The 10858-nt window shown below is 39.6% G+C and overlaps 2 protein-coding genes across 2 annotated transcripts; one reads left to right on the top strand and one right to left on the bottom strand.

Annotated features, from left to right (window-relative positions):
- The first annotated feature begins 9 nt into the window (after positions 1-9).
- On the top strand, positions 10-5043 carry LOC140760896 (probable methyltransferase PMT23). The gene is made up of 8 exons (XM_073097972.1): positions 10-577; positions 1189-1338; positions 1833-2103; positions 2205-2315; positions 3043-3214; positions 3322-3585; positions 4255-4449; positions 4540-5043. The coding sequence occupies exons 1-8, from the start codon at positions 116-118 to the stop codon at positions 4727-4729; spliced, it is 1815 nt and encodes a 604-aa protein (XP_072954073.1). The 5' UTR covers positions 10-115; the 3' UTR covers positions 4730-5043.
- Positions 5044-8681: 3638 nt separating this feature from the next.
- LOC140761404 (protein LIGHT-DEPENDENT SHORT HYPOCOTYLS 5-like) lies at positions 8682-10858 on the bottom strand. The gene has a single exon (XM_073098712.1). It carries the CDS (start codon positions 10719-10721, stop codon positions 10146-10148), a length of 576 nt encoding a protein of 191 aa, XP_072954813.1. The 5' UTR covers positions 10722-10858; the 3' UTR covers positions 8682-10145.

The following is a 10858-nucleotide window of genomic DNA, read 5'->3' as shown; positions in this document are numbered from 1 at the left end:
CTCCTCGAAAAGAAAGAATGGCGCACCTCCCACGCGAAATTACTGACCGACCAAACAACTCACCCACAATATCTTACTCCCGCTTCGCCTCCTCCTCCATCGTCTCTAAACCCAAATGGCTTCTCTCCGCGCTTTCCTACCCGAAAAGAAGTGCCCATTACTCCTACTCCTCGCTTTATTCCTCCTCTCCTCCGTCCTTCTCCTCTGCCTCTCTAATGGCGGTAACCGCTTCTTCCCCGACTACTTCCCTTCCCCTTCTCCTCCGATCAAAAACCCTGACACGAACCCTAGCTCTACCTCTGTGCCCATCAGATCCGGCGATGAACGAGTTCAAGAAGTTGAAGGCGATCGAGGAGAGGAGTTGGCGGTCCGATGGGAGATCTGTAAGGTTGGGAAGGGGGTGGTGGTGCAAGATTACATTCCGTGCTTGGATAACGTAAAGGCGATCAAGGAGCTGAAGTCGAGGCGGCACATGGAGCACCGGGAGCGGCATTGCCCGTGGCCGAGGCCGCGGTGCTTGGTTCCACTGCCGCGGAGTTATAAGGTGCCGGTGCCGTGGCCGCAAAGTAGAGACATGGTGAGATTGGTTCTTCGGTAAGGAGGATGTTGATTTCCCAGTTGTTCTTGATCTGGTTGTAGTGTTGATTGCTTGTTCTTTGTTGTATCTTTCCTAGTCCCTTTTTTTTTCCAAGTTCGTGATCTATTGACTATTGACACTGAGAATTGTATGAAGTAAGATTTTGCCAGGATAGATTTTCATATTACTTGAGTGACAATATGAATTGCCAATTTTTATAGTCAAAGTTACTACCGGTGGTTCAATTTTGGATTTATTTTATTTTTAGTCATCCACCTAACCTACAATCACATCAAAGTTGCAGTTAGCGTTCCAATTATTATTTGAAATTTTTTCCTACTCTTTCCTTGTCTAGCATTCATTTTCTTTCATCGTTTTCTCGTCTACTCACATTCTCTATTGTGAAATGACATTCGGCTAGGGTTGCCTCTGTCAATCTGAAGGGCTTATGCATTTACAAGATTATAATATTATATATCATTAACAGAACTTTGAGGCTGTCGTTATTCGTCAATATATGTGATGCAGTATGATGTTGGTGAAAGTGATAGTGCTGGTACTTAAACATTAAGATTTTTTTTTTTTGAATCTCATGAAAGTTCCTTCTCCAGATATGGTATGACAACGTCCCTCATCCAAAACTAGTTGAATATAAGAAGGATCAAAATTGGGTTCGGAAATCTGGTGACTATCTTGTTTTCCCCGGCGGTGGGACTCAATTCAAAGACGGCGTAACAACCTACATTCAGTTCATTGAACAGGTAGATCTATCCTAGCAAATTGGCAAGATATATAGTTATAAGAAAACTTATCACCTCATGTTCCTGCAACCATGCTATGTACGAATACATCTGAACAGAAAATATATCGGTCATCTTCTGTTAATATCTTTGTTGAAAATGAACCGACGATCTTCTATTATGTTTTCAAATATTCTGCATCAAATTATAGTGTGGTACAGCAACATATATAATATATTTCTGTTGAAATGTGACCTTCAAATTTTATGTGCTGGATTCAAGCAATGTATCAATATTTAGTTGAACATCCTGCACTGCTTATGTTGTTGTAATTGTGGCTTACCAATCTCTGATGATTAATTTAGAAGGTCCTTAAAAATAGAAAAACAAATTTTCTATCTATTTGTCCTACATTAAATTGCTGGAACTTCTTACATAGAGTCATGTTATCATCTGTATTGTTAGATGTACTATTGATTTTTCTACCTTTTTACTTCTATATTTTGATTCTGTAGATTCTGCCAACTATTGGGTGGGGAAGACACACAAGAGTTGTCCTGGATGTTGGCTGTGGTGTTGCAAGCTTTGGTGGATACTTGCTTGATAAAAATGTCATTACCATGTCATTTGCCCCAAAGGATGAGCATGAAGCTCAGATACAATTTGCTTTGGAGCGTGGAATTCCAGCTTTTCTGTCAGTGATTGGAACACAGAAACTTGCTTTTCCTGATAATGTATTTGATTTGATTCACTGCGCGCGTTGTAGGGTCCACTGGGATGCAGATGGTTAGTCTGGGTTTTAGCTTTCTAGCCAAGTATAAATATGTTTAGAGCCAGTGAGAGTTCTAACGTTTTATTACTTGAATTGTTGCTTTGCTGACCTGTAGGTGGGAAGCCATTATTGGAACTTAATAGGATTTTGAGGCCTGGAGGTTTTTTTGCGTGGTCTGCAACACCAGTTTATCGTGATAATGAAAGAGATCAAGGTGTCTGGAATGGTCAGTAATTATCTTTATGTTCTTTCTTTAGTGCACAGTATCAAATAATTTTCATGAATCTAGCCTAACAATCTTTTAATGTAGTAGTAACATATACCGTAAGAGTTGATCTGCAATTGGAGGTGGACACTTGGTGTTATTTGGTTGCCAACCTTGACAATAGTCTTTATTATGTGTATTGTATACAAAAGAATTTTGATATGCTATCATAGAATGGGAAAGAGGGGTGCCTAGTTGGGATGCTGGTGTATTGCTCCTCTGAATATGACCTTCCTCCACGGGATATCACTCTCCTTTAGGCATATTACTGTCTGTTCAGGTATATGACTTCCTCTTGTGATTCATAGCCTACAAAACTGCCAAATGCCTTTAATCAATAGAGAATCTTCAGACAAGGATTGCTATTTGAATCAATGAGAAAAGGTTGATCTCTTTTATATTTCATGTTCCCTTTTCCTCAGGCCCCTGTTCTCCATAAATCAACATATCAAACATGTTTTTTGATTCAAAACATTTCCTCCTTATACTGGCAAAGGAAAAGGAAAAGAAATTTTATGAGGTTTTCCTTTTGTTTTCAGAAAATTTATCTGCTGTCAAAACTGTGCGAGCTTTTAATTTTACCAGAAATTTTGATCATTCGGGTGACCGGGTTAAAGTATTTGATAACTTTGAGTATGAACAATAATGTCCAGCTAAATTGATGTCGTCTTTATTTCATGTCTGGCAGCAATGGTAGCTTTGACAGACTCTATTTGCTGGAAGGCAGTGGTGAAAACTACAGATGCAGCTGGAATTGGACTCGTGATTTATCAAAAGCCTATATCAAATTCCTGCTACATTCAGAGAAAAGAAAATAAACCACCTTTATGTGCTTTGAAAGATGGACAAGATTTTTCATGGTAGTCCTTCCATTGTTGCTTTAATATCACTCTTGATATTGCAGTGTTTGAGTATTAGTATTAGGTAGTATAAGACTTCTTAATTATTCCTATTTTTTCATATGCAGGAAAGCCCCACTAGATAATTGTATTCACCAACTCCCAGTTATCAATTCAGGTGAAGAACAGAATTGGCCTGTTTCCTGGCCAGAAAGACTTATTGATATATCTTCAAGTATACCTGAAGAAACAAACAGAAATCCTTCTGAAGGAAAACTTTATGATGATACAAACCACTGGAAAGAACTTGTTTCAGGAGTATATCTGAATGACCTTGCAATCAACTGGTCAAGTATACGTAACGTCATGGATATGAATGCCAGATTTGGAGGGTATGTTTTCATCAAGCTTGTTTGTAATTTACAACTAAATTTTCATTTCAAAAATTTAACATAGAATATTTAAGGTTTTCTCTATGTTTTGAGTACTTATTATTGTTCCATAAACAATATGCTTTTTCTTTAAAGGGAGTTGATCATGCTTCCATATGCTAGCTACTGCCCAAGTCGTGAATTCTTATGCACAATATAACTTTCTGATTACTATCTATGTTTTAATCAAGACTGTCATTGCATGATTACTAAGCTCTAAGTTGAAATATTTGCCCTGATAGGAATCTTGCATCAAATTTCTCATATTATGGAACTTGCATAAAACCATACATAATCTACCTATAGGTGACAACACAGGATGAGAGAAACCATTGTCTAAACCATGTTCTCAGCAGTTAATACTTTTACAATGGGGAGCAACTCAAATTCTAAATTAATTCTTTCAGATCATCACCTCAGCAATCCTCTGATAAGTCAATATGCTATTTCTTTGTACCTGTTCTCTTAGCAGAAAAAAGTGTGCTTAAAGCCTTGAACTTAGTCCTCGCTTCTTTATATTACATTAGAGTAATTGTGTGATACAGATTAACTACAATTTGAAAAATGAACTGAGGATTTGATCATTATGGGTGACATGTCCGTCATTGTAATTTTCTGTATCAAACTCAGGTTTTCAGCTGCACTAATCAGTCAACCTCTCTGGGTGATGAATGTTATACCTACTGACGAGCCAGATACCTTACCAATAATTTTCAACAGAGGGTTGATTGGGATCTATCACAATTGGTGTGAAGCATTTAACACTTATCCCCGAACTTATGATCTACTTCATGCCAGCTATCTTCTAGGAAATGTTGCAAAGAGGTAAACAGTGTTCAAATCTGGAACCATTGTTCTTTAGCTTGTGTATTTTGTAGGCAATCCAATTTTTAGATTCGTTTCTTTCCTCTTTAGATGCAACAATCTTGAGGTAGCAGCTGAGATGGACAGGATTTTGAGACCAGGTGGATGGGTGTTACTGCAAGACAGAATAGAAATAATAAAGCAGATGCGCTCTATATTACAATCTCTTCATTATGAGACTGCCATAGTCAGACAGCAGTTTCTTGTTGGTCAAAAGGGTTTCTGGCGTCCTGAGAAATAGAGGGTCCACATGATGATGGCAGATCACAGTTTTGAATGAATCTTTTTACTATGCGAAGTCTCTATAGCATATGTTCGTCAAATTCACAATTGTATTGATTCTTTATCACTGAACCTGATTCTTTTTCACAAGAAAGCAGAGAGTTCACTTAGTATCAACTCTCGACTCTTTTGACAGGCTATTGGTGTGTTCTTCCTTTTGAGAAAAAGACAGCTAATTAGTTGACTTGGAAATTATGGCGATTGATTGCCCGCTAAACTTAAATAGTTTGTGAGCTAGGGAATTTTGTATTGTCGCTTGTTTTTTCAGTAATTGATCATTAAAGTTAGGCAGATAGCAAATTGAGGCATCAATCAATATGCTTGTAAATCGAAAACCGAGCTGATGATACTAATATGGAATTTTATCCCAAGAGTTGGATCTCGGATCCTCCCAGGTCAGTTGCAAGTCCATCCCCACCTTCTCATAAATGACATATCCAACTACATGAATTTCATGGTGATGGAGTGTTTGATCTCAAGTTCGCACACCAAAGTATATACCGAAATAAGTGAACGCAAGTCACCTATTCCGGATAAAGAAACCTACTAGAAGTCACCTATTTGGTTACAATTCTCTTCTCTGTGACAGGGTCGTACCGTCCTCGACGATCTCTCCTCTGGTTCAAGAGATTCCACCCCCCAGTTCTCCACCATCTCGTGAACAATGGAAAGGATATTGCTACTATCACACCCAGTGGCCAGTACTACCGCTGTGATTGAGTGGGGGTAGATGCTCTCGCTGCCTGGGGGTACGAATAGCCGCTGCCGCTCCCACGTAGATCCCTCTGTCGGCCACCGAGTCGACACCGAGTCAAGGGGAAGCGGGTGGCCCCTCGACTGATCTCACGCTCCCGCTCCCTCCTCCGCCCGGTCACTTCCGTCCGTACGACGCGTCAAAATTGACCCAAGTGGGCCCTCAGTCTTAGCAAATCCACGGCCCGAACCATCCAGGGCCGCGCTGTCGCGGGCCCCACGTGACGTCGCTTTCATTTTATATTTGTGCAAAAATGTGCGCAAGTGCAACCCGAAAGGACAAAGGGAACAGGGATTGGGGGGGGGGGGGGGGGTTCTAATTGCAAAACTGCACTCCCCTTTTGGTATTTTACACACACACACACACACACTAAAAAGAGGAGTCCGAAGAACAGGACTCTAAGTTAGGAAATCAAATTATAGTCAAATCTAGGGGTATTTTTAGCCACAAAAATAAGTAAGGTTGCTGCGGGGGCAATAATATTATTACATTTGCTCGTGAAACAAACTTTTTAAAAAGAGAGACATAGAAATCCACTGTTTCTATTTCTGGACCAAAGCTTTTTTAATTTTATTTTTAAAAAAATAGTCCAATCGTTATCATCACACTTACTCGTCTTAGCCCATGTGTTATTGTGAAATTTCACAATGATTAATACCTGACCATCGTACTCAATCTGAACCTACTCCTCATCCTACTCCATCTGTCAATTTCGCTCACCGTTGTTCTAAACCATAACTTTTACTTTAACGTGTAAACGGGCTTTTCCACACTCTCATTCATAATCATAAGAGTCCCCATACTCATCATCGGAGCATCACAGAGTACTACTCCAGGATTATATATCGACACTACCTCTAATACCACACACTTGTTGGGAAGACAAGGGAGTTCTACTCCAAATTAATAAAACAAAGTTTGACACATACATTAGAAACCCAACTTAAACTCACAAAAACTTAAGTTATTAGTTGAGAGCCCAAGAGTCTTATTCTTGACTTTCTGATGTAATCTCTCAAATAAAGATAGCCTGATGCTTAATGTGAATTTTGATGTTTTATATAGTTAAGGAGTCAATGTACCATAACAAATACGTAGTTCGCCAGTCAGGTAATTGAATCTTCCTACCACTCGATCATCTCATTCTCAGCTTCTGCCCAGGTGATGTACATTTACAATGATCATATGCTTGAATTTTTAAGTAATTAAATACCTTGTCTCGAATTAAGCTCTACTCTTGGCTTAATTAAGCAATTATATTCGTCGTCCTCGGTACTAATTAAAATAACTCGATCGAATATGTTCGACGTAATAATATATATATATATGTGTGTGTGTGTGTGTCTGTGTGAATAATAAGCTAAGATGTGCGTGATGTTTTTGTAACACAATCTTATGGAAAGTCAAACTCTTACAGCTGCTAGAAAAGTATTATTAATTAGCATTCAGATTCTTTTGACACAAAAAAAATAACCTGATATCAAGCTAAAAGGTTTCTGAATGCAGTTTCCAATCCAAGTTCAAGTTCAAGCTCAGGTTCAAGCTCATGTTTTATAGGATTCTCAACTGGGGCCAACCTGCAACTCAACTTTCTTTTGTTTACATTTGCCATGGAATCAATAAGTCATCTGACGACAATTTGACTGCGAGCGAACAGATGTCTCTATGCATCAACTGAAGAAAGTAATATATTTGTCTAGACTCGAAAAGTGGCATCAAATAAACCAATTTCTCCCAAGCTGATAATTAATTGTGCTAAATAGTGCAGCAATATTTTATCACTAAATTCAAAAACAATGAAAAAAAAATTCGTTGCAACACAAGTATCCTGATGAATATGGTACTATAATCTTCTCATTTCAGCATAGTTTTACAATATCAATCAAAGTAATATTTTATATAATACGTACCAACCTATTTCGATAACTCCATCTCTTCTTATTTGGTAGTAAATAGATAACCTCAATAGCTAACAACGATACGATGAAAATTTTGCACATCATTTCATCTGGAGCAACAAGTTGATAAGCAATGAGACAATAAACTAAAGTAATAATCGTCTGTTGCTACTTTATTTGCACATCAGCACAGTTTGTGATAGAATACCTACTTGTTTGGTTGTTGTAGACACAGCTAATAATAGAATAAGTAGCTATATCTCCGGTATATGTATGCTATTGATAGTTGTTTGCATCCACAGTCATATAAACTATTACTATACCAAACTGCATTATTTAAAGAGTAAATCCAACTGCGCATCCAAGCTTTTAAATCTACATAGAGCAAGCTGCAATAAGACCTAGCTACTACCAAAATAATTGATCTGATAGGTATGGAAGGAGCATCATGATAGTTGTAGGGTCACACTAGCTGAAGGAATAGAAACGAGGTTTTCTCTTTGATTTGGTACAAATATATAATAGATAAAAGGTTCCTCATAGCCATCATATGGTTGTCAGATAGCCCATGCATAAGTTGGTGAAATGGTATTTCTTATAGAGTAATTAATGGCAAACTTATTGCTCATCTTGAACTCTTCTACCTTTAATACTTCTACTTATAAGACACCTCAATGGCTACCTAGTGTAAGAACAAGATAGGTCTTGATATATATATATATATATATGTGTGCATGACATAAAGGACTTTAACCCTAACTAAGCTTCTCTCAAGAATGTCGGATTAGAATATGAAAGTATGGAATGTAGGTAATCCAATTCTGAAAGCAACCTGTGAAAATTATCAAACTATAGATTACACATGAAGCAAAGCCGTACATTAATTATCGCTTTCTAAAAGATACCCGTACGTTATCAGCAGAATTATTTATGCAAAGAGATGCTATGAGCCTTTTAATAGTAGATTCTAGTTTAATTAATATGAATGGTTACAAAGCCATTGATGCATACATCAAGTTCTTGTAATTATAATTATGAGACCAGTACCAACTGGGCTATATACTTTGAAGGAGAAAAGAAAGAAAGAAAGAAAGTGGTAAGTAATTAGATGCTAACTCATGACCTAATACTTTATCAATCCAATCATCGGTTGTTAGGAATCCAACAAGAGTTTTTGATAAATAAAACCCCTACCGTACTTCCATTCTCACACTAAGATTAAACAAACAAGGCACTAAATAAAGCAGCAGGCTACTATAGATTACATTGTTTGGTGCTTTCCCAAAACCTTTTTTTTTCTAAGGGAAGTTGCCAAAATCTTTCTTCTTTTCGGAGAAGATAACAAGATGCTACATATGTGGGGCATATGTAGGTTTATGAGTATGGCGTCACATAGATAGATTGAAGGCAAATTAATTAACTAAGGCATATATATCTATGTACTTATATATGATATATAGATTTTGGACAAATCCACACAGGAGCAGAGGTGCTCTTCCTCTGCACTAATCATTTAAGAATAAAAGAACAAAGCTTTCCACAAAGCCATTGCCCCCACAAAGAGGGGAGAGCTTGAGTGAGAAAACTATATAAAGAAATGAACTTTTTTGGTACCAAGTTGCGGGCAGGGAACAGTTTAGGCTCAGAGATCTTTGGGGCCATGCAAAAGACAAAGGAAGTGATTCGGCTTTCTCTTTCTCGCCTCCTACCCCTCAGACTCAGAGGCATTGAGATAAAGATTAAAGAAAGAGAGGAAGCTAGAGAAGCCTACTGTTCTTCTCCTGGAACATCACAACAATGCCCATGAGAAAAAGATAAATAAATTAATGCTGGAAATTAAAGACTTCCATTTTTACCAACGTTAATTCTACTCTCAAATGGAAGATTTATTTTTCTCCAAGTAGTAGAGAGAGAGAGAGAGAGAAAGAAGAAAGGAGAGGGATGTATGGGTGGCAGAGATGAAGTGCAGGTGATAGAAGAGTCAGGACTGGTGGCAGACTGGGAGAGAAAGATTGGGCGAGAGGGATTTGAGTCAGAAGAGATGGACACACGTGTGGGTAATCCCTTAATCTATAGGACGCAGACCTATCCGGCCGGGACCAGTACTTAGATCTCTTTTCTTTTCTTTCCGTTTATTTGTTTTTTCCAAGTATAGCAAAACCTCGCCAACTTCGCATTGCCATGAGAGAAGCTCGACAGTGGAGAAGCCTAAAACGTAGAACAACTTGGACTTTGAAACAGTACTACAGAGAATGATGGCTACTGGGAAATTAAGGGGGAAATAATTTTTAATTTTGCCTCTCACATTAGCTGCACAGTGTGTGTTCTTGAGGAAACCGGATGAGAAGGACAACAACATAAAAGAAGTTGAAGAAAAGAAACAGAAGTGCTCATGTGGAAACTGTGTATCTAAAGGAAGAAAAGGGAAAAAAAATGAAAAGACTCAAGAGTGGAAACCAAGTGATGGAAGGAAAGATATCTACAAGATTGTCACTAAGCAATAATAGTTTATGTTGCTATTTTTACTGCAACATGAATCCATCAATCAATCTACGATTCATACCACATTCCTTCCTAAAATAGCATCAGCAATCAGTTATGTAATATAACCTAAAATGGCAAAACTCAAAGGAAATGATATATAAGGAGGAAGCTGAAAGTTTAACCTGAGAGAGAGAGAGAGAGAGAGGAGAGAGAGAAATAAGAGATAATGGATCTATCCTCTACACTTGAGAACTAGAAGTCCCAGCGACGGTAGCTGAGGCGCCGGATCCAGCTGGTGCCGATGAGGAGGACGGTTCGCCCTTATCTTGTGGCGGCCTCTTGCGCTTCTTCTTACCGTAGGGTATGCCGCGCGCCTTGGCCTGGCTCTCGCGGACATCGCGGAGGTAAATCCTCACGGCGCGGGCTGCGAAGGGGTTGGACTCCGGCCTGCCACCGTTTTCCTCGAAGGCTGCGCGGAGGCGGCCGATGAGGGCGTCGAGTGAGCCCCACGCCTGCCGGAGCGGGCAGGAGCACGGGGCCGGGGGGTTCGGGTGGCCGAAGAAGGCGCATCCAGCCCCGTGGACTTTGGTCTTCCCAAACTGGTCCAGGTACTTGAGGAATTCGATCACGTGCGCGCCGCTGCACCGCGCCAGCGTCAGCGGCGGCTTGTGGTTCCGCAGGTACTGGAGGAAGGTGTTCCAGTCCCGCCGCTTCTGCGACTCGTATCGGCTCGGCTGCTGCTGCTGCTGCTGCTGCTGCTGCGGCTGAGCTGGAGCCGGTGGTGGAGTCGGATCGCCGCCGCCACCGGGATCCATCTCTTTAGTTGTTTTCCGGTAGCCTAATAATTCTTCGGTTTGGAGTAGCAGCCTCTGAGAAGAGAAGAGAAGGGTGATGGAAGAAGGGAGAGAAGGGGAAGAGGGGTTGGATTGGAGGAGAGAATTGAAGTGGGTAA

This window comes from Typha angustifolia, chromosome 6 (genome assembly GCF_048772165.1).
Source record: "Typha angustifolia cultivar Huaian chromosome 6, ASM4877216v1, whole genome shotgun sequence".
NCBI classification, from domain to species: Eukaryota; Viridiplantae; Streptophyta; class Magnoliopsida; order Poales; family Typhaceae; genus Typha; species Typha angustifolia.
The sequence above is the reverse complement of the archived record's forward strand: the minus strand, read 5'-3'. Positions and strand labels throughout refer to the sequence as shown.

What these genes read in the sequence shown, in the direction of transcription:
- LOC140761404 (XM_073098712.1), bottom strand. Translation starts at nt 10,721, where the DNA reads ATGGATCCCGGTGGCGGCGGCGATCCGACTCCACCACCGGCTCCAGCT.
- LOC140760896 (XM_073097972.1), top strand. Translation starts at nt 116, where the DNA reads ATGGCTTCTCTCCGCGCTTTCCTACCCGAAAAGAAGTGCCCATTACTC. An exon ending in ACATTCAGTTCATTGAACAG is followed by an intron (nt 1,339 to 1,832) that starts GTAGATCTATCC and finishes TTGATTCTGTAG; the next exon opens with ATTCTGCCAACTATTGGGTG. An exon ending in CTAGGAAATGTTGCAAAGAG is followed by an intron (nt 4,450 to 4,539) that starts GTAAACAGTGTT and finishes TTTCCTCTTTAG; the next exon opens with ATGCAACAATCTTGAGGTAG.